Here is a 25,394-nt window from a genome sequence, read left to right on the forward strand (position 1 = left end):
TGTGCACACGCCTTACCCACAGGCCTGTGTGGACGTTGGCAGCTGTTCCCCTGGCTGTTTGCATGGCGCAGCCTCTCAACCCCCCCGGGCCCTCCAGGCAGTGGCTGGAGTGTCCAGGCCGTGTCCTCGTCACCTCCATGGCCTTCCACAGGATCCCCCCTTCCTTGTCCTGGCGAGAGAGTTCACCAATGCTAAGGTTTCTGCCTCTTCCTGTAAATCTGCAGGATGTGGTGGATGCTGTCTGGGTAGGGTGGGTCCCTCAGGACCATTGGACAAAGGGCGTTTCCATGTAGTTTTCCAAAATTTTGTAGCATGTGTGTAGAGCCCGTGTACAGAGGTACCCTCATTCCCACGTCCGCGACAGCACTGTGCATTGTTGCTTTTTACGATTTCCACCAACCTGATGGGTGATGAGGTGTGTTGTCTCCTTTGTGTGTTTTCTGTGAGTATCTGGAGCTACCGCTGAGCTTGAGCTGCTTTGCTCTCCTCTTGGCTGCTCTGCTCTGCTCTGTGAATGGAGGACCGGTGTGCGGGCCGTGGAGCCCTGGGACCTGCGGTGACCCTGCTGGGGCCTCCCTGACAGGTTTGAGGTGCCCAGCTTTGGAGTCTCATCTCCTCCACGATGCCTTTCTTTCTCTCCAGCCGCTCTGCTCCAGACCCCCTTCTGGAACAGGGATTGGGGAGCAGACCAAAGAGGCCAAGCCTGCAGAGGTTGAGCCGACGGTGGTGGGGACCCCTTGTCCAGCAGCTCTTGGGGCCTGATCCACTCTGGCTTTTCAGCCTCCCCTCCCTCCATCATCAGGGGGCCCAAGGGACGAGGAGTTGGGTGGGCTGAGGTTCCGGGGCTGAGCACACAGGCGGGTGCCTCCCTGAGAAGCCAAGTGGTGAGCCTGGTCGGGGCGGGGAAAGCTGAATTCTCTGAGATCAGGGGAGGGGCTCAGACTGAGGTGCTGACCACGTGACCCTTGGCTGCAGGCCCTCCCAGCCCAGTTTGTGGTGACTCCGCGGCTTCCTCCCTGTCCCTCTGGCTGTGTCCAGAGTATCCTTAGCTCCCTCTGAGGGTGCCCTTGGCTGCCAGCTGCCCTCCTCTCCTTCCTGCTGACTCTGCTGCCCACCCCTCCCACCCTCCCACCTCCCACCAGCCAGGACTCCTGGCCTTGCCCAGGCCTCCTGGGCCCTGTGGCAATGTTACCACAGGGCCACCCACTTTATCTCCTTTGTGGCCTTTGTTGGGGACATTATCTGTCTCTCCTGTCCTGGTTCTGGTGCCCTTAGGTGCCGGCCTAGAGCCCTGGTGATGGGCAGAGTTGGAGGAGACCTTGGGGTCCAAAGCACTGGTTCTCGGTGCGGGGGGGGGGGTGGCTTTACCCGCTCCAGGGGACGTTTGACAGTGTCCAGGGACAACTTCAGGGTCCATCCTGGCATCTAGAGGAAAGAGGCCTGGGAGGGTGTGTGCAGCCTCCTGTGATGACCAGGACTGGCCCTGCCACGGAGAAGGTCTGGGGTGCTAAGGCCAGAACACCTGGGGCTGGGGCCAGGGAGACCTGGGGTCCTTTGGCAGAACCTGCAAGGTGGTGGGTAGGATCCCCACTCTGAAGCTGAAGGTGCCTGTGTCCCTGGGGGAGCGGGGCTGGGGGACCTGGCAGAGGAGAGCCTAAAGGTCTAACGGAGACTCTGGGGCGAGACCTGCCTCCCATGGCCTCACGCTTACCCCTCATCCTTCCCCAAAACTGTTGGTTTGGGGGGTTCTGATTCCCACATGGGCTTTCAGGTGGAACGCTGTTTTAAACGTATTTGAACTTGAGTGTATTTTAAATGTATTTGACCTTGAACACGGTTGCCAGGGTCCCTGTCTTGGTCCCCACTAGCCTCAGCAGAGATCTCAACTTTGACCTCACTCATCCTCCCACCACCCATCCCACACTTTTGATGCCCACCTTCCCCAGATGTCAGAGCAGGAGGCAGAAATCTGGTGATTTTAACCAACTCCTGCTATGTACCAAACCACTCCTTAAACATAGTTGCTTCAGCAGCAGCAGTATTAGTCATCACCATCCTGTGGACTGACAGGGGTTAGCCGGGGCCACCCTTCTGCTCCATTTGATGGCACCTGTGCTGTGCACACAGCCGTGGTCCCCTGGAGGCTCGACCCCAGCTGGATTGTCCGGGGTGGCCTCACTTACCCAACTGGCCATTGGCGTGGGCTCGGCTAAAGCCAGCAGCTCAGGTGCTCCTTCACGTCGTGTCTTCATGTGGCGGGTGGCTGGGTTCGTGGAAGGAGTGTTCCAGGAGGGTCAGGCTGCAGGACTGGTGTTTCTCAAGCCTTTGTTTGCATCCCGTGTGATAATGTCCCGTAGACTGCAGTGGGTCATGTGGCTAGGCTGGGCTGTATGTGTGCGTATCTGTGTGGGGAGGGGGTTTCCGGGATTGGGGACTGCCCAAGGGCATAAATGTGGAAAAAGGGGAAAGCTGCATACATTTGAGATGTTGAAATCCTTTCTGGACCTAGGTGGGATGTTAAAAGTAAAATATACACAAGTGACTAGGATGACCATTTGCATGGAGTTAAATACTCAATTACAGAGGAACAATGACTTAAATTTTGATAGAGCCATTCAAAGGAAAGATAAGGCATAATGATAATTAAGAAGACTGTGTAGCAACATGGAAGAATGATTTCTAACTTTAGCACAAGAAGCAGAATACAAGTATTCGTTATATTGTAACTAAAATACGGTGGCTGTGGTCAAATAGAGAAAGTGTAAAAATGAGAATAGTTTTGTTAGGGTCATGGAATTATGGCTGCATTTATTTTGCTTTTTGAATTCCCTTGAAAATTATTTATAGGGCTTTATAATAAAATTAATTTTTCATCATTTTGAAAAATATTTTCTCAATCATGGAAAACTTAAAACATGAAGGAGAAAAAATACTCATGTTTTCAGCTCATGGGAAGTTTTACTTTTGATATCTCAGTATATATACATGTGTCCTTCTGGTCATTTTTCCATGTACAAGATTTTGGTATGTATTCGTTCAGTGTGCATATAAAATCTGAGCATCCTCAGTGTAAGTGTGTGTGTCTCTTCCGTATCTTGAGTGAGTGAGTTGCCTGGTGGGTTGTGGGAAGAGACTGTGGACTTTATTCAGGCAGCTGGCATCACAAGATGGACTGTGTGTTTCTGATGTAGAGAAAGGCAGGGAAAAGTCAGGGCTCAAGCTGTTCCCTCACTCCTGGGAGGCTCCTGGGACAGGAGCTTCTGCACTAGGGAATATAGGCTTATGCAGTGGAACCACTTCAGGAAGTTTGAGCGCAGGTCACCCTCGTGCATCCTGGTCCCTGTTCCTCAAGGTGAGGCCTTCAGACCTCTTGCCCCACTTGCCCCTCGCCCAATGCCTTGGCGTATAGATTCGAACCCCACTTGGTACGATCAGAGCAGTCTCAGGTGTAACGCTGTCCACCTTCAGATAGTTTTCATTCACGGCAGTGTTAGAGATCCACCACTGTCCTTGGAAGTGCGGGGCTGGGTCTTCCCCATGCCTGTGCAGATGTCCTAGGAGTTGGGTGGGTGGAACCAGGGTCAGTCCAGATTCATTGGGCCTGAAGCTCACACAACTGAGGAGTCCCTCTCCCTGAAGAATTCAAAATTACTAAGATAAAGTTAGCTATTGGGCCTCAGAAGGGGCCTCAGAAGGAGAGTGAAGGACCTTGGAGTTTCTGCTTCATTTACTTCGTGGCAAATCCATGAAACTGGAGCATCAAAACATAATGTAACCCAGACCTCTCTCACCCCGCAAGCACCTGAGTTTACAGAAAGGACATTTCCAGAGGTCTCAGTGAAATGACCAGCTCTCCAGCTCCAGCCTCTGACTGACAAACGGTATCTCCTTACAGCCGGACTCCTGAGAGCTCACACAACTGGGGCAGCTCCCAGGGAAACTCTTCCGTCAGAAGATGGCTTCCTGGAAGTGTGGGGGAAGGTGCGGGGCTCCTGCAGCAGGAGGTTCCGGTTTCTGGGAGTGGAAACCACTCTGGGAGGGAGACCCTGAGACAGACAAACCTAATCCTCCCCAGTTTCTTAAAAAGTTTCCTCTCAGTGGTCCATGTTCCTACACCTCTGGAGGGAGTTGAGACCCTCAGCCGACCCACTGCCCCTAATGCCTGAGCCAACCCAGCTTCCCCTGAGATTAACAGGTGGGGAAACTGGGTGATACGTGTCTCTCTGTAGAGTAAGTCATCCATTTATGTGCTTTACCGTGTCTTGGACAGGTTGGTGATGGTAGAGGAAAAAAAGAAAAAAAAATCATAAAATCTTTTGGTAGTTTTTTTGTAACGGATTGAAAAAGCAACTCTGAAACGATTTTAGAATTAAACAAATTAGTAAATGTGTTTATTTGGGGGAGTATCAGCATTCTCATTGTTGAAGAAGGGACATAAAATGTGAGGGAGACATAGGCTGGAACTGGAGGTATTTCTGTAGACCTATATGCAACCATATGCCTTTTCGTGTGTACCTATGTGTGTTTATATGTGCACCTTTATTTCCTGGTTCATCAGAAGACACCATAGTAGCAGTGAGCAAACCTGACACTCAGATTTGGTCTCAAATAGCAAACCCCACCCGCCCCAATTCTTTGGAACTGGAGAAATATGGCTGACTTCAGGGTAGAAACAAGATGCGCTTATAACATCTTATACTAAAAAGAAAGGAAATGTTCAAGAAATGATGGAGGCATGTCACATGCATGGCAGGAGCTTTCCTGAAGGGACTGGCCATACCTGGGACAACGTGAGCACCAAAATAACTAAGGACAGAAATAAGTTATAAAACAGGTGTTCACCAGGGCATCAGGGCAAGCTTCTCTGAAAAGGCCAACAAATCATAAGTGTGGAGGCCTCTAATGTGAGCCCGCCACCTCCCAATCCACACACACATAATAATGCGGGTGTTATTATCATCTCTGGCCATTCTTCACCTTGTCTTCTCTCTATTCTGATTGACTTTGTTGCTGATCTCCCTAGCACATCTGATTTCCTAAGGACGAGAAGCTACACAAGGACAGATGTGCAGGGAAAGGGAAGAGGATACATGTAGTCAAAGGAGGGAGGACAAAACAACTGACCAAAGGACCAAGGCTATAGAGCTGCCCCATCCAGTACAGACCTTGCCTGGCTACACGTGGCAAGTGAGCACTTGAAATGTGGCTACAGCAAATTGAGATGGACTGCAAATATAAAATACACACTGGATTTCAAATACAAAGTATGCCAAAAGAAAGCAAAAATCTCAGTGATTTTTTAATATTAACAACATGTCAAAGTGGTAACATTTGGGATATAGAGGGACAAGCAGTAGATTAATTTTACCTATTTCTTCTTGCTGTTTCAATGGAACTCTTACTATATATTTAAATTTACCAATGTGACTTGTGCTGTTTCTGTTGGAGTGTGCTGCTATGCACTATTTACCGATTTTCTTAAGTGGTTTTAAATGACTTAAGTTAATTCCAAAAAAGAGGAGGCATTCTACAAGCATACTGAGGAACAGTATGGGAAGACTATCTGCAACATGGTTCCCCCAAAGGAGAAATCTCAAGTTAACTGGAAACATGTCCCACATTATGATTAAAAAACCAAACTGATATAACCCAAACTGATGGTTGTGACCAAATTCAGCCAATGCAATTTAAATATGGGTTCTAATGAGAGTGAGAAGTCACTGTTTAAGGATAGTGGCTGTCAGGGTACCTGTTATTAGTGGATTCAGGGTTCAGTGAAATGCTACAGACTGCCTTCAAGTTAAATTATATAAAAACAAAAGCTCACTGAACATCAGGATGAAGAATCAATGAAAAGACAGTTCCAAAGATTAACTTATATATTTCTCAAGAGATAAAATATTGCAAAACATAAATTTCCAACATAGAGGTGCTATTATTGCTCATAAGATGGTGGCTTAACAAAGGAAAAATCTTCCTCTTTTTGTGAAACACCAACACCTGCATTTCTAATGCCTGTGAAACCTGTAGGAAAATTTATAGCAAGATCAGAGAAGCAAAAGCCATCTCAGAATCTGCAAGACTCCTTGGAAGTGGCTTTACATTTCAAGTCTTCCTACACAAATCTTTTCAATTCCATTGCATATAAAGATCAACTTATTGCAACATAATGCAGATAACTACTTTAAAATCTGTTTATACCACATACATACTCTGTCATATGGAATTCACATCTTTGAGGCTGGTGGCCATGCACCTTGATCAGAAAACTTTATACTGAGAAAGTTGAATATTCATGGTGATTCCATAAATATGCCAGTCTCATGTCTGGAACACTCTGCCATATTGTTTTTAGGGAATATCAGAGTCAATTTGCACCATTCAGAAGCACCCTCTCCCCAAGAATGTAATATACAATAATGATCAATTCTGACTTCATTCGATTCCTTTATATGAAATCTATCTGGTGGATTTCTCACCATTTTGAAAATATCTGGTTTGGAATATGGTGAATCCTTAGACAGAAGCCATCCCCAGATCCACTGCATTATTTTCCAGCTCTCTCTTTTGTAGGCTCTATAATGAAGCAGTAGTGGGCACTCATGGCTGAAGGTCCTCAACAGTGGTTAACTCCACACTCGCCTAATGTCTGGATGATCTGATATCCAGGGCTTGAGGACCCAGAGCGCTGTATTCCTACAATCACTTCCATCAGTGTGAACTCTCTGAGGGGGTCTGAGGAATGTGTTGTGCATGAAAGTTTGTGTATAATATGTCTGTGCTGTTTCTCAGAAGTACGGCTGGGTCAGATCTAGTAAGGGATGCATTTGGCTTAAGGCTCTCCTGTGTCCAGGCACACAAGGTGGGTCTACCCTGTGTGAGTTCTCTGGTGCTTGGTAAGGGAGGAGCTGTGTGTGAAGGCTTTCCCACAGTCCCTGCACTCATATGGCTTCTCTCCCGTGTGGATCCTTCGGTGCTGAGTGAGGTGTGTGCTCTGCCTGAAGGCTTTCCCACAGTCCCGGCACTCGTAGGGCTTCTCCCCAGTGTGCGTCCTCTCATGCTGGCTGAGCGAGGAGCTGTGGCTGAAGGATTTCCCACACTCATTGCACCCATAGGGCTTTTCCTTGGTGTGGATCCTCTGGTGTTCTACGAGGAGGGAGCTCTGGCTGAAGGCTCTGCCACACTCGTTACACTCATAGGGCTTCTCCCCAGTGTGGATCCTCTGGTGTTGAATGAGTGGAGCCAGCTGGCTGAAGGCTCTGCCACATTCGTTACATTCATAGGGCTTCTCCCCGGTGTGGATCCGCTGGTGCTTAGTCAGGGACGAGCTGTGGCTGAAAGCCTTGCCGCAGTCGCTGCACTCGTAGGGCTTCTCCCCCGTGTGGACCCTCTGATGCTGAGTGAGGTGTGTGCTCTGTCGGAAGGCCTTCCCACACTGAATGCACGCATAGGGCTTCTCGCCCGTGTGTGTCCGTTCGTGCTGGCTGAGCGAGGAGCTGTGGCTGAAGGATTTCCCACACTCGTTGCACCCATAGGGCTTCTCCCCCGTGTGGATCCTCCGGTGCTCCGTCAGGAGTGTGCTCTGGCTGAAGGCCTTCCCGCACTCACTGCACTCGTAGGGCCGCTCACCTGTGTGCGTCCTCTGATGCTGAATCAGCGGTGTGATCTGGGTGAAGGCTTTCCCACACGCCTGGCACTCGTAGGGCTTCTCCCCTGTGTGGATTCGCTGGTGTTTGGTCAGGGATGAGCTGTGGCTGAAGGCCTTGCCACACTCTCCACACTGGTAGGGTTTCTCCCCGGTGTGGATTCGCAGGTGCTGGGTGAGGTGGATACTTTGCCGGAATGACTTCCCGCAGTGACTGCACGCATAGGGCTTCTCGCCTGTGTGAGTCCGCTCATGCTGGCTGAAGGATGACCTGAAGCTAAAGGATTTCCCACATTCACTGCACTCATAGGGCTTCTCGCCAGTGTGAGTTCTCTGGTGCTGGATCAGCGGGGCAATTTGGTTGAAGGTCCTCCCACACTGAGTGCATCTGTAAGGCTTCTCACCAGTGTGGATTCTCTGGTGTTTGGTGAGTGCCGAGCTGTTTCGGAAGCCTTTTCCGCATTCATGACATTCGAAAGGCCTCTCCCCTGTGTGTGTTCGGTGGTGTTCGATGAGTCCCGAGCTGTGACTAAAGGCCTTTCCACAGTCCTGACATCTGTAGGGTTTCTCTTTTGCACAGATTTTCTGTTGAGCATTTGAGTCTGGATTCTCCATCCTTCCATGTGTTCCCCATGTGGGGCGGCCTTGCCTTTCAGGAGTCATTGCTTGAGTTGGGAAATTGGGGCTCAGACTCAAGTTTTCCCCAGACCCATTTCCCTGCTGCTGCTCCTGAGTGGGCGTCTTCACAGACACGAAGGCCACCTGCACCGCACAGCCCCCTGGCCTCTCACAACTCTGCGCCCAGTGGCCCTCAGCACTGTCACCCTTAGAGCACCAGAGACTTTCCCACAGGAACCTTGCTACTGCAGAATTGCTAGGTATGTCTTCAGTTATGTCTTGCTTTGCAGTGAACAGTTTGGTTTGGGGTCTAGTTTCCAAGTCTAAAAGAAACAGAACAGTAGAAATGTCCCTTAGTCCCGGTTCTGGGGGAAGAGTCCATGGTAGGTGGGCAGATGGAAGAGTAAAATGGAGGGTTTTGGAAGGACTGAGGCACAGGTGGCTTTGCCCATTAAAACATAGGTCTTTGCAAACCAGGGAAGGAACAGGAGAGGGAGGGGAGCACAGAGAATGAGGGTAGGGAGGATGCTGAGGAGAGAGCAAGCCTCCAGGGTGACTCGACAGATGCCCCAGGCCCAGGGGACCCCCAGCCCCGAGCAAAGTTAGTGGAGGTGCCAGAGACACAGACCCCCTTCCCTTCTCCTCCTTCCTTTGGGCTCTGTTTTCCCAGCCCTCTTTGCACAACTGCGGCTTCAGTGCACAACGTCCCCACCCTGACACCAGACTAGCCTTGAAGTGTGATGTGGGCACCCTTCCCATTTATGTTACACTCCAATGAAAAGTAAAGGGGGAAAAAGGGTCATAGCAGACGTGGTTAGCCAAACAGTGGCTCCCAAACGTGTCCACATCCTAATCCCAGGAACCTCTGCTTATGGGGGTACCTTAAATGTCAAGGAGGAATGAGGCTGCTATCTTTTGACATTAGCTAGTCATTTGCCGTTACCCTGGCTTGTGGGGGTGGGCCCCGTGTAACCACAAGAGTTGTTCAGTTTGAGGGAGGGAGGAGGGTCAGAGTCAGAGGGACGTGATGTGACAGGGCCTGACCAGCCACTGCTGACTCTGAAGACAGACCAGCCATGTGTCCAGGAGTGTGGGAAGCCTCTGGAAGCTGGATGATGAAAGGAAAGGAAAGGAAATGGATTTTCCCACACCCTGCAGAGGAAGCATTGCTCTGCTGACACTGTGACTGTGGCCCAGGGAGACCCACTTTGGACTTATGGCCACTTGAACTGTGAGATGACTCATGTTGTTTTAAGCCACTAAGTTTGTGGTAATTTGTCACAGCACCAATCAGGGAGTCCCCGTCACACAGAAGAGCCCAGCCAGGATCCACCAGCCCACAGATGCAAGAGTCATAGTGATTCTTCAGTTTAAACTACTGAGGCTGGAGTGTCTGTTACACAGCACTAGCTGCCTGTTGCACCACCTTGATGTCCTTGTCCTTGCTGTTTCTCTACCTGGAGTTCTGTTCTCCCAGACTGTTTCATGGTCACAGTGTTCTCGTTAGCTATTTATTGAGTGCCCTTTCCCTCACCAAGAATGCAAAATCAGTGAAGATGGGAACTTGGTCTCAATCACAGCAAACAGGGGCCTGGTGAAAATTCCCTGAGAGACTGAGTAGTCAGTTTGCTCTGAAGAATCCGAGGGCAGGGACAGAGAGAGAACCCGGGGGTCGGTGGGCAAATGGCTCCTCCCAGACCTGCAGGGCCTGCATCTCACCTGGGCACACACCTTGGGGGACTCCCTTGTCCACCGTCCACAGCTCCACCTCCTGCTCTGGCAAGGAGATGACGTCCAGCTTTGGGAGCCAGTGCCCTGCGGGGGAGACCCAGAGTAAGCATTTGTTTCCTAGGACCCTCCCCAACCTTCCGTCCACCTGACGGAAGGTTCCCTGAGAGGCCAGAGTTGTGGTAAAGGCCCGTGACCTTCCTTAGGGTCCTCCTCCCCGCCTGGTCCCAGAGCCCATCCGTGGCCCCAGGGGGCCAAACAGAGCTCTGCTTCTTCCACTGCCTTCTGGCAACCATGACCAGTGTCAAGGGGACCAAGACAAGCCTGGGCCTTTGATAGGTGCCCGGGACAAAGACCCTGACTTTTCTACAGTTGTTAGACCCAGGAGACACACCCTGGCTGCTGTTTTGTCACGGTCAGAGGGGCCCATCTGCAAATGGAGGCAGGAAGAGGTACAGGGTGGAGGGGGTCCCCACAGCACCCTAGGAAGACCCAGGTCTGCCCTGGGACTCTGTGGTCATGGGACCTAGTGTGTCCCTCTTACCCCATGACTTTCTGCTTCTGGCATTGCTAGTAGGACCTGTAATTTGTAACCAAAACATCCTAACAGATGTTCTCTACCCTAAAACAGTCAGGTCACTGAAGCCCAAGACACATCCCAGGTATCTGCTTTTCAGGCCTAGATCCACTTCCACTTTTATCCCAGGAGAATCACAGTCAGTCCAGGGGTCAGACCTCACCCACAGAGACCAGGAGCCCGAAGGTCTCCAGCATCACATCTCGGTACAGGGTCCTCTGGGCTGGCTCCAGCTGCCCCCACTCCTCCCAGGTGAAGTCCACGGCCACGTCCTCAAAAGTCACTTGCTCCTGAAACATCACACACAAGTGTCCTCAGTGTCCCCAGGCTGGCGGCTGGTGAACGGGAACATTGGCCAGTGGATGGGAGGGTCTGGGGACTGGGGGCAGGTTTTCCTGGGGGGCCTGGGGCCCTGCTGGGGGAAAGTCTCTCAAATAAGAAATGCTGCTGAGGAGTCCACAGTGAGGGGGAGCATAGTGCAGTCACCAGGAGTTACCTGCGTTGGGGGCCCCTCAGAGTGGTAGCCGTGCCAGGCAGTGGGGAAGGGGCACCTGCAAAACTGTCAGGTTGGATTCCTGCTGCAGCCTTTGCCCAAAATAACACCCTGACGGGTCCAAGATGTGTACATAATGAAACAAAGCCTCAGGAAAGGAGAGATTAGAAAAAAAATCTCAGGTGGCGATGACCTTTCTGATCATGACACAAAACCCAGCTGCTCCCCTCTGCCCACATTAGTTATCTGTTGATTATAACGTGTTACCCCAGAATTAGTCTCTTAAAACAACACCCATTTACTATCTCAGAATCCTGTATCAGAACTCCAATACAGCATGGCTGAATTCTCTATTCTGAAATAAGAGATAAAAATCCACTTCCACACCCATTCTTGTTGTTGACAGAAATCAGCCCCCTGCAGTTGTAGGGCTGAGGTCCCCAATTTCTGGCTGGCTGTTGGCCAGAGGTCACTCTTAGCTCCTGGAAGCCACCCCTCTCTGTTGACAGTTTACAACATGGATACCTGCTTTCTCCCAGCAAAGACGGAATGTGTCCCTCCCACTTCTACAACCAGCCAGGGAAAACGCTCTGCTCTTAAAGCCCTCATGGGAGCAGGTCAGGCCTACACAGATGCTCTCCCTTTCCTCAGGCTGATCGTGTTGGATAACATAACATCTTAGATTTCGACTAGGACACTCCTCTCCAAAAAACTGAGTTGAATTGAGATACTCAACTAAATTAAAACGTATGCACTGTAAAAACTACCATCAATCTTAAGAACTGGGAAATGTATGCGCAACATGTGACGTACGTGGGGTACTAATTTCTTTCCTTAATATGTAAAAAGCTCCTATGAATCAGTAAGACAGAGGCCAGTCAAATTATGAGTGACAGATGTCAGGCAGGAGAGAGCCCATTTCTTCAGGGAAGGGAAGACAGTTTCTATCTACTGTGTACGCCAGATGTGCCTCCTCCATCTGCGTGACCTGCCCTGTCTCCACTGGCACCTGGGTTTGTGTCTGGATTTGGTAGGGAGGGGATGGTGGCCTCTGCGTCCGCCCAACTAGGAGTAACAATGATAATGGCTTATGTGTACAGGTCACGTGTCAGGGGCTAAGCACTGGGATAGCATGGTTAAGGATTATTATGGGTCTGGATACACTTCACCAGACTTGGAAGTATATACATGATAATGATGAAGACTAAAACCACGTGCAGCAGGCAGGGAAATGGGAGCTTCATGGACTAGCTCAGCCTAAAACTAGGTCCTAACACAGGAAGGAAGAAGCCCAAATTAGTAAGGAAGAGAAAGACTGCCCAGAAAACACACTGATGATAACTGGTGAGCCTGACAAGGGGCGAACCTACCTAAATCCTCACCGTTCACCACAACCTGAAATATATTCTGTAAGAGTTATGAAAGATTAAAAAAATGACTCAATGAAACCCTCACCCACAGTGCCCGTGCTGGGCCCTGGGCCAAGATTTCATCCCATCCAATCTAATCAGGAATCTTGGGAGAGGGTCCCTGCTGCTGCGAGCCCGTTTTACAGAGACTGGGAGCACTTAAGAGTCTTGCCCAGTTATAAAGCTAGTAAGCAGCAGGTCTAAGGATTGGACCTGGGCGATTTTAATAAGAATCTGTTCACCATGTAAATTAAATCCAAGCACACGAAGCTCCACGTGTAAGTGGAAAGTATGTGTGGTGGTGGGCGCATTTCAAAGCAACAGGCACAACAGGGCACGGGCCCTCTGTCTGGGAGAAAATCAGTAGATACCTGCCTCACACTGTAAATACAGAAAGATCCCAGAAATCTTAAATGTCAAAAGGGGAAAATTTGGAGAAGTATAAGCCCTTAATAAACTGGGGGTAGAGGAAGTCTTCACACAAAATATAAGACACTAGAAGTTAGAAAGAAGAAAAATGAGTGTGGTGGGCACGACAGTGTCACCACCAACCCTGGATAGCGACGGGGAAATTACGGTGGCCGGTGCGATGAAGGCTGCTAGTCAGCAGATCTTAGAAGATTCTCCTGGAATATCCTGGTGAAAGCAGTATAACCGCAAGAGCCTTTCAATGGGGACAAGACAGAAAGTCAGCCTCACAGTGGCGGGATGAGAGGAAGACTGAAATGGCCAAGCTGGCTTGGACGATGGGAGAGGGCCAGGAGCCAAGGGACGTGGGAGGCTTCTAGGAGCTGGAAAAGGCCCGGACGTGGATTCTCCCCTAGAGCTGCCAGGAGGCACACAGTCCTGCTGCCACCTGGATTTTAGCCCCATGAGATGCCTTTCTGGCTTCTGACCTCTAGAAGTATAAAATAATACATCTGTGTGGTTTTAAGCCACTGAGTTTGTTGGGGTTTGTTACAGAATCAACAGGAAAATCATACACTGAGCAAAGTGCGTGACTTCTAGTGACAAAGCTACTACAAGCCAGGACAGCAAAATGAGCATATGCAGCATAAGTGGAAAGAAGAGCATTCGTGGCTGTGCAGGTGAGGGGCTGACAGCTCAGTAAGTGAAGCTCAGTACGTGAAAGGCAGACAACGGGACGGGGAGCCGGACCCTCGGAGAAGAGGAAGGGTGGTGTGTACCCGGGCGTGGGCTACTGTTACCACCGGCAGGGTTTCTAAGCGCGTCCGTTCGTTATTCCAGCAATTCCACTCCCCTCCATCCCTCTCCCTGCAGAGCCCTGTCCCATGCTGCCTCATCTACACCTAACAGGAAGCCGCTGACAGCCCAGACACCCCTGGTAGGGGAGCAGCCAAAGTCAGGTTCACCCCGCCGCAGAGCACAGCACTGTGACGCACAGCTGGGGCGCAACCTTCCGGATGGAAAAATCTCAAATGGTCGGACATTGCCAGCACAGAACTGTTTACGTAAAACAGAACTTGAATTCCTATCTGTCTGAAAACATACCCGTAAGCACAGGAACCGGAGGTGTGTGGAAGTGACACCAGCGGCAGCTTGAGAGGGAAGCCTGGGCCGGGCGCTGGGGAGCAAGGGGGACTTTCTAGGTGTTGCTCGACATGTTTATAATGAGACTGACATTCCGGGACTATGTGGCCTTAAAGAAATAAGTCCGCCAACTTATCAACCCAGAAATCACCATGGAAGATACCAGCGTTTTGACACATTAAGAACTTTAAATTTGTGAATCTTAAAAATTCAGAGCAAACAGACGGTGCTGAGAGATGATGTGGATCGCTCACTGAGTAAGCCTGGGCCATGGATAACAAACCAACCCCTGCTCACCAGAGGAGGACGCCAAGGAAGTCACCCAAAGTCCCCGGGGGGGAGAATGGCTGAGCTGGGATTTGAACTGGTGGTCCAGAGCCACCTGCTGGCCAGGCCTGAGCCACCTCCTTGACAGACGACCCGGGGGTTGGGAGACTTCTGGGCCTTGTGGGTGGGCAGGAAACTCGCACCCTCTCTGGCTCCTCCTTGGACAGGACTCCTAAGATATCACAGCACATCGACGGAGAAAGGGGTTGCCCTTGGGGGTGGGGAACCTCCGGCGCCTCAGCTGGACCGTCCGCTGGGGTCCCCTAGAGCCGCAACCAGACCATGGATACAAGACCTCCCCTTCCCCGTGGTGCTTGGGTGCTGGGAGAAGGGTCCGGGCAAGGCAACATGAAAGTCTCAGGAGGGTCGGCGCTCGGGAGAACCTGGCAGCGTGCTTCCGGAGGAAGGGCCACGTGGGCTGGGCCTTGGGGGCCTCAGAGGGGCAGGCGGTCAAGCTCAGGCCGGCCCGGCCACTCCCGCTTGCACAACTTGTTCTGGGCTGTGGCTTCCTCCTTGTTCCCACCGTATGGGATGGACTGGGGACGAACAGGGTGAAGCGAGGCCAGCACTGACCAGAGTTGGGAACGTTCATCGTTCCCCCTTCACTCAGCACCTACTGTATGCAGGGCCTCTGCACATGGCGAAACCAGCCAGAACTGCTTACCAAAGGCCACGCGCCCCTGCGGCTGGCGTAGAAAAACCCCGTTCTCCATCTTCCAGCCCCTCCTCTGCAGGCTCTTCATAAGTGCCCAGCAGGGTCCCACTTCCATGCCTTGGCTCGTGCTGTTCCCTCCACCTGGAACATTCTTCCTGTGGGCCTCGACCTCACCCTCTGTGTTGCTGCAGGTCTCTGCTTGGGGGTCGCCACTTCCTCAGGGGGACCTCCCGAGCTGTACGGGTTAATGCCTGGTCCCCCAGCCCACCTTCTTTCCCTCCCCAACATTTGGCACATTTACATTCCTCATATGGTCTCTGAGCCCCATGGGGTGGCGATCTCTGTTCATTTTGTTTGTTCTGGCCCCTGCAGCACCTGGAATGGTGCCTGCTCATGGCAGGTGCTCAGTACGTCTGCCAAGGGACTGGATGGAGAGAGCGAGCTGGGAGAACAGACCCAGAACCCTATGTCGGGAAAGTGCCAGATGCATCAGTGAGATGGATGAGTGATGTCTGCCAGGCTGGCACTGGGCAGGGGAGAATCCGGGAGGTCTTCTGGGAGGTGGTGAGGTGAGATCTGGAAGAAGACGTGGAGCTGACTAAAGCATATTGCTGGCAGGGAGCAGAGTGAGGGCCAAGGCCCTGAGGGCAGAATGAGCTTGGTGGGGAGCCCAGGCTGGAGTCTGGGAAGCCCAAGTGTGAGGGTGGCAGTGTACTCACCGGGTCCACAGCAGTGAGGAGCCCAGCGGTCATTCCCTCCTACTCTGGCCTCTTGCAGGAACAGCCAGCTCCTCTGCAGGAAGTTCTGGGGGGAAAGGGAATGTGAGAGACTGAGCAGGCAGCTGCAGTGATCAGGAACGCCGGGCCCTGGAAGCCCTATGCGCAGGTGGAAGGCGCTGCAGCTGCTGGAGCCTGGACCAGCACCGAAGCCAAACCCGACAGCAGTGGACCCTTAGCTTGGCATTTTCCAAGCTCCTGCTGTGTGCCCAGGTGCTATTCCAAGCACTGGTGAAGGATGATCTTGAATTTCCCTTACCCCATTCCACATACAGGGAAAATGAGGGTGGGTAGCGGTTGCACAGGTGATTTCCAGGGTGGTAAGTCTCTCTGTTACTGTGACAGAAAGCCAGACAGTTCTGGGGTTCAGGGCACTGTTGAGTGTGCCTCAGTTTCCCTCTCCCACAAAAAGAGGGTGTGACCCACAGAGATTTTAGGAGTTAAAATGGGAAAAGGACTGAAAATGGAGCCCGGCGGGCAGCAGAATACACAGGAAGGCCACAGTTCCTGGGAGGGAAGCAGTGCTTCAGCGGACATCAAATGAGCACCTACTCAAGCTCCCCTGTGTTCCCCACCATTTACAAGCTCATCCCTGGCTGACTGCCAAAGTGAAACTCAGGCCAAAGGTAGGCCGTGTTCCCCTTCTCTCTGTACGGGCCCTTGGTGGCCCTGCCTCTGCACCCCTGATTCTGCCCCATCCAGCTTGTGCCCCGTTGTCTTTACTAGTTTCCTGGGTGGGAGTTATCTTGTTCAGCGACGTTTTATGGCTTTGTCGTCATCGCCCTGACTCTCCTGGCGTCCGGGGCACAGACAATGTTGGGCGCTCTTGGATATGATGGGGCACCTTGGCAGCCATCTAAATACTTGCTTGTTGAATTAATGAAGGAGCCTGCATGGTGCCTGGAATGCAGTTGCTGCTCAATAAGAGTTTAATATAATGGGTCCCAGGTGGCTAGGATTAAAATGTTGTGCTTTGGGTTTCCCTCACTTTCAGGAAGGTGAGGCTCCAGAGCTGACACGGTGCTGGGGCCTTGGCCTTCCCCACCCCCGAAACTCTGGACATCTCACCAAAACGGGGGAGGGATGCAGGTCAGGCTGGCTCCAGGCTCTGAAAGGTCGAGGCAGCTAGTCTCTCTGACTGTGGCTCCAAGCCCGAGACCCCATCTCTTTGGCCAAAGCCAGGACTCAACCCCGGCCCCAACACCTCCTCTAAGACGCTGGGACCCTCCTTCCCAAGCGGTCCCGCCCACTCGGCCCCGCCCCCACTGACCCAAACCCCGGGACCAAAGCAGCAAAAAGGACTCGACCTAGACGTGCGCGGTTGGGTACACACCCCGGCCAGGGCCCCAGAGAAGGCCCTGGACCCATGCCTAGCTCGGCCTCCCCAGAGCCGAACACCCCCAATCTCACTTACCCGGCGGACTGCAGGACAAAGGCCGCGGTCGCCACGCAGCGAATGCGCCTGCGCAGGCGCGCTAAACTACATCTCCCAGAAAGCGGCACGCACACTTCCGGTGCCTCCGCGCTCGCCCCGACCCCGCCCTGGGCCGAGGCAGAGGGATTCGGATTCCGAGTTAGGTCTCGCAGACCCTCCGAACTCAGCCTGGTATCCGACCCCGGGACCCTCCCACGCCGCATCTTCGTGGATCGCAGGGCGAAGGCTGAGCCCGTGACTAGTCGGGACTGCGCCTGCGCAGAGGGCGCCAAACTCCATCTCCCAGAGGGCCACGCGCGGCTGCCGCGCTCGTCGGTCCCCGCCCGTCGGGTTTTCTGGGACAGGGGTTCCCGTCTTGACGCCCGTACTGGTGTCACCTCGTAAATGTTCCCTGCGCAGCCGCTGCGTTAGGAGCTTTGACCGCCTTCCCCGCGCTTCTGCAGCAGATGACTGCCTGGGGGACTAATTCAGACAGGGGGGCCATGGGGTCAGGAGTGAAACCGAGCATCAGCAGACCCCTGGTGTTCCTTACCTCTTGCTTAAGGGGAAAAACTTAAGTCCCCTGAACCTCCCCTGAGTTTCCAAAAGTCTGGCTTGAGGGTTAATGATCAGAGCAGCGATGACATGCAGAGACAAAGAACAGCAGCCCGGCAGGGGAAGTGGTAATCACTTAAAGGATAGATGAGCCATGTAGCAGTCACAGGACCTTCAGTTCCTGCGTGAAGGACGTAGGTAACAATGTCTGGCGGACATTCCCAGGCTGCTGCTGCTGTTTACAAAAACCAAACTCCGTTAGAGGGAAACTGCTGACCGCAAGCGCGTAGACTTCAGGCCAGCTGAAACCAGAATGCTGATGATGTTAGCACCTGAAACATCACACTGTTACCCCATCACCAACCAGTTAGAAGAAAGTCCAGTAGCCGCCATCCTCACCCTTAATGTTGCCTTTGAAAACCCTTCTCTGAAAGCCCTCCTGGAGTTCGGGTCTTTTGAGCATGAGCTGCTGGTTCTCCTTGGCTGGGGCTCTGCGATGTATGATGTACTTTCCTTCACCACAACCCACATGTCAGTAGATTTGCTTTGCTGCACACAGGGCTAGTGGACCCAGTTTGGTAACAATACTGGAAATTTTACTGTAAGTTTTATTGTAAAACAAACCAGGGGGGTCAACAAAAATAAAACAATTACAGGGAAAGCTGAAACAAAAACATTCACTAAGATTCCAAACACAAGAGCAGTTCAGACTTTGCCACACTGACCAGCTTTGGACAGTTGCCAGTGTTTAGCACGTGGTTATAGAATGTCACCGCTAGACCTAGGCACTTGATACTTCGCTGCATACTTGTCAAAACTGTGTGTTTGAGAAGTAGCACATCATTCAAAGCTGATGTGCCTGCAGGCGACTGAATTCGACATTTGGCCAACACTGACCAAGGCCCACCCGGCAGAAGGTCCATGGTACAGCAGCCAACAGTGGACGAGGTGAGGGCATTCACCATTCCCCACCTGAGCTGGGCTTATTTTCACAAATGCACGTGGAACATCCATGGAGCAGTGAGCAGGAAGAATCTGACCAACACTGAGCCACGTGTGTTTGCCCTTTGAAGAAAGGACTGATTGATTCAGATCAGTCAGGGCTTGCCTGCTGGATTTGAAGCTGAGAAAAAGTTTCAAGACAAGGGCATGTTTTCTTTGCCCAAAACAACTATTTCTTTGAAAAATCTCTGACTCTGAAAACGAGAGAGAAGATAGTAAGAATTCTCATGTCAGGAAAAAACCTAGCTGATTACATTTTCTTTACACATATAGAGACTCTTGAAAAGATTTGGGTGATTCACACATGAGTGAAAGACTTTAAATCTCATAAGCGCTGTAACAGTGGTTGTTACGACAAGATATGATGGATCCCCAAAGTCAGAACACACTGATGTAAACAAAGCAAAGGCAAGCTCATTAGCTTTTCTTTAAGGGTGTCCAGCACATTCGGAAAGTATAAAGGCCCACATTTGTGATTGCTGTACTGAAACTACCCTTCTTTCTACTGCAGTAAGAAAGCTTTTTTGGGGCGGGGGTTAGGTTTATTTGTTTGTTATTTAATGGAGGTACTGGGGATTGAATCCAGGACCTTGTGCACGCTAAGCACACACTCTACCACTGAGCTATATCCTCACCCCTCCCAGAAAGCTTTAAAATGTATATAAAACATCAATTACCAGTTCCCTCACCTGCAAATCCAAGTGCAAAAAAAGACAATTTTTTTCTGTTAACTTTTCTTCCACAAAATGTGTACCCTTTACTGGATCAAAAGATATGGACACAATTCTCATGGTGAATTCTTTTCCCTCAAAGTTCTGAGAAGACTCCCGGTGATGAGCTGACGGTGGTGTGGAACCAGACTTGCCTGCCCTGAAGTTGGCTCAGGTCCCTGCCCGCTTCCCTTTGGACTTGCCCCTCTGCCACCTGCCTCTGGCCTTTGAATCCTTGTTTTTCCCCAACCAACTTTCACAGGCTTAAATGCCTGTAGGGCCTGGACTCTTTCTAAAAGGGTTGCTGCTCATGACCCCAGCCATGAGGTGCCATGGGGACAGGTCTGGATTTCTCAAAAGAAACCAAAGATTTGGATTTGTGTGTGAAATCTCTTGATTTGTAAAAGCTGGCAGGGGAGGAGGGTATACATCAGTGGTAGAGCATGAGCTTGGCATACACAAGGTCCTGGGTTCAATCCCCAGTACCTCCATTAAATAAATAAACCTAATTACCCCCCCCAAAAAACCCCAAAATGAGAAATAGAAGCTGGCAGGGAATTCAAAGATTTTTAAAACACTCTGCCAGTCAACTAAGATAAACTGCAGGCTACATCTGAGCTGCCTTCCCTCCCCACCCCGAGACCACGTTGTCACCATTGGCTGGGTCCTTCTAAGTCCAGTCTTGGCTTCCTCCAGCCACAGGTGTCCCTCCCCGTGGCTGTGGCAGGACCCACCCTGAGCAGTTACATTACAAATCAGTGTGGCTTTCAAGGAATTCTATAATTATATCATGGAGAGCAAGACTGCAGTTATGCTGCGTTTTTGCTAATTTGTTCCATAGATACATTTAAATATGGTCCAATGTTTATATAGCCCTCTGGATACATTTCTTCCTTAAGAATAATCATTTCAGGAGCCTTGAAGCCTAGCAGTGCCCACCCCTCCTCCAACCCTAGGGGCCCTGATCCTCCAGCAGCACCCAGGACCCAGCAGGCAGCTGCTCTGTGACAAAGGCTGGAGGCTGGACAAGGGGGCTGGGAAGGGTCCTGCTGGGCGGGCACTGAGGTGTTGCAGGGGACGCAGGTGGAGGAAGGCACAGGGTGAGCCAGGCACAGGGAGTGAGAGAAGAGGGCCAGAATAGGATTGCCAGATTTACCAACTGAAAAAATACAAGAGACCCCGAGAAGAGCTGAATTTCAGATAACAATGAATTGTTTTTTAGGATTAGTATGTTTCTCATTGAGTGTATTTGAAGAACTTTAAATAGATGAGCAACAAGGATCGATTGTACAGCACAGGGAAATACAGCCATTATGTTGTAATAAATCTAAATGGAGTATAATCTATAAAAATACTCATCACTATGTTGTACACCTGAAACTAATGTGATATTGTAAATCAACTATACTTCAAATTTTAAAAAGTGATCAAAACCCAAGAATAACAAAGAGGTGCTACCATATATGAAAAAGGGAGGAAAAGGATTGCCTCGTCTGTTCTGGGACCATGTAAACATTACTTGAAAAATAAATATGAAATAGGCACAGGAAAAACAAATTTTGTTGCCTGATATAAAAAATCCCCAACATTCAAAAGATGATAAACACAAAAACTTTACAAATATACTTGTGTAAGTAATTTTCAGTGTAACTATGTCCCATAGTAGGGTTGCCAGATTTAGTAAATAAAAACACAGTCTACTCACTTAAATTTAAATTCCAGATAAACAGTCAATACTTTTTTTGGTATAAGTGCATCCCATATTTATTATATTTTCAGAACTTTTAAATAGAAGTATATTTAGTATGAGTCATTTTTGGTATGTGTCACATTAGGGTTCCTACATTTAGGAAATAAAATTACAGGACAACACTTAGTTAAATATTAATTTCAGATGAGTAATTTTTTAGTAAAAATATGTGCTAGGGGAGAGTGTAGCTCAGTGGTAAAGTGCAGGCCTAGCATGCACAAGGTCCTGGGTTCAATCCCCAATACCGCCATCAAAAAACTAAATAAACAAAGTTAATTACCTCCCCCCTGCAAAAACCTTTTTAAAAATATTCAAGCACATTTAAAGCATTAGAAACTCCATTTCTTCAACACCCCTCAAGAAACTTTTGTTTTCCCATATTTGTAGGATTGGTTGCCAGATAAAATGCAGGATACCCAGTTCAATTTGGATTTCATGTAAGAAATGACTAATTTTTAAAAAATTTGTCAAAAATATTGAATAGGACATACATGAAAATAGTATTCATTGTTTACCTGAAATTCTAATTGAACTGGGCATCCTGATTTTTATTGGCTGAATCTGGCAGTGTTACTGAGTCCAAATTTGTTCTGATTGCCACATGACATGACAATAAATCGGGAGACTAGGTGTTGGGGTAAGGAATAATGACTGTATTCAGAAAGCCAGCAGACCGAGATGGGGGAATTAACGTCCAAAAGAACCATCTTCCCCAAGTCAGAATTCAGGCACCTTTTATACTGAAAATGGGGAGGGGAGTGTAGTTGGTTGTTGCAAACTTCTTGAGGTCGGAATCCTTTGTTGCAGCTGTCCACTTGGGTCAGGTCATGGTGTCCCTGTAAACCTACAACAAGACAAATGTTATTCTCTGTTCTGCAACTTTTTGTTCCTATATGAATGGGGTAGTCTTATATCTTTAAAGACCAGAACCTTTAGAATGGGTTCTCCTACATATTTCAAACTATAGGCAACATTCTTTTACAAAAGGTGTAGAGCCAGCATGACTAAGCACAGGAAACAGCTCAGGATTAAGGCTGAAGAAACAGAACTCATATGGAGTCAGATTTGTTCTTCCCTAGTACAGTAGCCCTACCTTTGTGGGATTTAGTCGCCCATATCCGTCTCCATAAACCAATCAGGCCAAGAACGCCTTCCCCTTAACTGTGGAACCTATTTATAACCTATGTTATTACTACCCTCTGGCGGTGGAACAGCAGATAGCTAGAGCCGGTTCAGGCATCAGCGTTTTGCAGTTATCTAGACGATCCCGGGGTGCCCCCAGTGGGCTAGGACCTCCTTACTCAAAGTTCGGACCTGGAAGACATTGCACATACAGACTCTGGACTCCTGCATCAGCGCCTGGACCGCAACAGGCCCCCACTTAAGACAGAAGGGGCTTCAGGCTCAGCTGCTGATGTTCCTTGAGTGAGGACTGTGCTCCAGGCGCTGCTCCTAGTAGGGTGACACCACCCCCTTATGCCCAGGACGGAGAGCGCTCATGGGATGCAGGCCAGCAGGACGAGATGGTGACAGTGCCCACCTCCCCTCGTTTAAACCCACGGTCAGCCCACACCCGAGCTCCCACCGAAGGCCCCTTCCCTGTTCTCACGGCCCCTCCTTTATGCCTTGGCCCCCTCCTGCCCAGGTCAGTTACTTGTCCACCCTGGCCAGCCTCAACGACAAGACCCGGTTCCTGTCCTTCCTCTGGACCCTGGCCAGTGCCCTCACCTCCTCTCCTCTCCTGCAACCTGGCCTTTTTCTTCTCAAGTGGGAGTCAGGCTCCCATCGCTGGACCCCCAAACCCAGGGGATGCAAGGTAAGCATTCACAGCAGTCCCTAGAAATCTCTCAGTGGGCTCCAGATGCGTGGAGACAAGCCTGGAGACAATGGACTACAACTCCCAGAATGCCTTGCTCCCAGAGGCTCTGGCCTGAAGACAATGGACTATAAATCCCAGAACACACCGCTCCCAAAGGACGCAGAGCGGGCCCGCCCACTGTGCCGTGGAGCTCTCTGGGAGGTGTAGTACGAAGCTCTAGGTGCACACAGGCGCCGCCTGGCGGACAAGGGTAGTTTGACTATGAGTCCCTAGAACGCCCAGAACGCTCTTACCTAGGCCTCCTGGACTCTGTGGATGCCCGCCCAACGGTCATTTCTGTGTGGTCTCAGGGCGGCCTAGGCCTGGCCTTTAGAGCCTTGACTATGAGTCCCAGAGGACCCCATGCCCAGCCAAGGCCTGGCCGCGCACACCCATTGGGCATCCCCCCGCGCCGCCGCGCTTTCTGGGAAATGTAGTCGAGCTCTCTGGACGCCCAGGTCCAGGGCTTGGGCCGCAGGACTACTAGTCCCAGAATCCCCAGCACGGCGGCGCTTCGACGCTGCGGACTCTCCCGTCGCGCCCTCGCGTTGGTCGCGCCGCCGCGCCGCGGGGGCTTCTGGTCGTGGTAGTTCCCGCCGAGGGCGCGCTGCTCCGGGGCTCTCTGGCGTCCGCAGCCTGGGCTCTGGAGGGCTGCGGGGTCGGCTGGTGGGGTCTGGGCCGGTCGCCGTCGGGAACTGATAGGGCCCCAGAAAGGCCAGGGTTGGGCCTCACTGCTCCCCACGTCTCTGACTCGCTTCTTCCACCTCTGACTCGGTCGAGACTCCGGAGTCAGAAGAGGTGGGGGCCGCGGGGGTCCAGGCAGCCCGACCCGCGGTGAGTCGCCGCGCCGCTCCCTCGAGACGGGCTGGGTTGGTCCCAGGCTGGGCGGCAGGGACTCCCCCAACTTGCCGGGCCCCTACCTCGAGACGGGCTGGCCTGGTTCCCAGGCTGGGCGGCAGGGACTCCCCCAAGGTGGGACCCTCAGCGCGTCCTCTGGCCAAGGAGCGATGAACAAGAGGCAGAAAACTGACCCCGCAGCCCTTAAGTGCCTCAGGTGCAGCCCTAACACCGCTAAGGACCGAGTCACAAGGCCCCAGCGAGAAGACCCCTGACCCGAAGGCTTCGGCTACCGCACATTGCCATCCCCTGGACCGATGTGTCTCAAAGAGGGACTTCGTTTCCGTTAGTTCTTAGGAAACCGGCGTCGCCATGATTCCGAAAGCTGGACGCGTCTCGCTCAGGCTACTCCTTTGAAAAGACAAACAAAGAGACTCCAGGAGGAGCGGCTGCTTTTTCTCAGGCTGTCTCGAGGGTCAGGTGCGTTTGCGTTAGAGCCAGTGCTGGTAGCACTGCGCCCGGGCTGGAGCGCCCTGGGCAAATGTTAAACGTTATTACCAGCAGACGACATCGTCATCTTTTTATATCTAGTGGTATAAAAAGGAAGGGGACCAAAGCGGAGGGTACAGCCCAGTGGTAGAGCGTGCGCTTAGTATGCGCAAAGTCCTGGGTTCAATCCTTAGTGCTGCCCTTAAAAAAAATAAGTAAACCTAATTACCTCCCCCAAAACAAACAAACAAAAAAGAAAAGAAAAAAAAAAAGGGAAGGGGACCAGAAGGGAAATCCTAAAGGGGGCCTGTACATTTTGATCTTGTGGAATATCCCTAGTTTATCAGGAAATGGGTGAGATTCTTAGGGGGTAAACATTCCAGTATCATGGGAGCTCCCCTCGAAAATGGCTTATTCAGACCCCCTCTCCCGGAGCCCCCAGGAAGCCTCGAGCGCAGCCCTCAGACCCAGAATCGTCGCAGGCCATCTCTCTGCACACCTGGGTCCATCCTCACGTCCTCATGTACCTCCCTGCCCTTCTGGGAGCTTTGCAGAGATGAGGGTCTCCGCCCAGCAGACGTGGGTGGCAAATAAGGGGCAAGTAACCTTGGATAACATGGCTGTGGACGTCATCCAGGAGGTATGGGTGCTGCAGGGCCCTGGCCAGAGGACCCTATACCACGATGGGATGCTGGAGACCTTAGGGCATCTGGTCCCTGTGTTGACTTACACCTGGCAGGGGTCTTGGCAGAGTAGCTGTGTGAGGTCTGTGAACCCTAGGAGGGTTCCTCCTATTCCAGACCCTCACGGCCTGATCTCTCACTTGGACAGGGCCTTGGATACCCAACCCAGCTCTCCTTGCCCCACTGGAACTTCTAGTGGAGCCATGGATAGTGGACAGAGGACTCTCCCAAGATTCCTGCCCAGGTGAGGTGGCGAAGGGTCTTTACATTCAGTGTGTCTGTTTCCCTTCACATCTGCTCTCTCTCGCACTCTCCAC

General features: G+C 51.2%; 1 protein-coding gene and 1 long non-coding RNA gene across 4 annotated transcripts; both read right to left on the reverse strand.

Moving 5' to 3' along the window:
* Positions 1 to 5,286: 5,286 nt before the first annotated feature.
* On the reverse strand, positions 5,287 to 17,533 carry ZNF135 (zinc finger protein 135). 3 transcript variants are annotated; one of them, XM_045521908.2, is made up of 6 exons: positions 17,194 to 17,532; positions 15,723 to 15,807; positions 15,013 to 15,579; positions 10,732 to 10,858; positions 9,983 to 10,078; positions 5,287 to 8,586 (listed from the first exon to the last, which is right to left on the reverse strand). In XM_045521908.2, exons 4-6 carry the CDS (start codon positions 10,763 to 10,765, stop codon positions 6,869 to 6,871), a joined length of 1,848 nt encoding a protein of 615 aa, XP_045377864.2. In that variant the 5' UTR covers positions 10,766 to 10,858; positions 15,013 to 15,579; positions 15,723 to 15,807; positions 17,194 to 17,532; the 3' UTR covers positions 5,287 to 6,868. The 3 variants fall into 3 exon arrangements, with proteins under 3 accessions (XP_045377864.2, XP_045377863.2, XP_010960313.2); XM_045521907.2 differs by lacking the exon at positions 15,013 to 15,579 and having other exon boundaries at positions 9,995 to 10,078; positions 17,194 to 17,533; XM_010962011.3 differs by lacking the exon at positions 15,013 to 15,579.
* A 3,155-nt stretch (positions 17,534 to 20,688) lies between these two features.
* On the reverse strand, positions 20,689 to 23,291 carry LOC141578704 (uncharacterized). Its single transcript, XR_012509329.1, has 2 exons — positions 22,939 to 23,291; positions 20,689 to 22,054 (listed from the first exon to the last, which is right to left on the reverse strand). It is a non-coding gene; the product is annotated as an uncharacterized LOC141578704 (long non-coding RNA).
* Positions 23,292 to 25,394: the final 2,103 nt, after the last annotated feature.

Source organism: Camelus bactrianus, chromosome 9 (assembly GCF_048773025.1).
Source record: "Camelus bactrianus isolate YW-2024 breed Bactrian camel chromosome 9, ASM4877302v1, whole genome shotgun sequence".
Lineage (NCBI taxonomy): Eukaryota > Metazoa > Chordata > Mammalia > Artiodactyla > Camelidae > Camelus > Camelus bactrianus.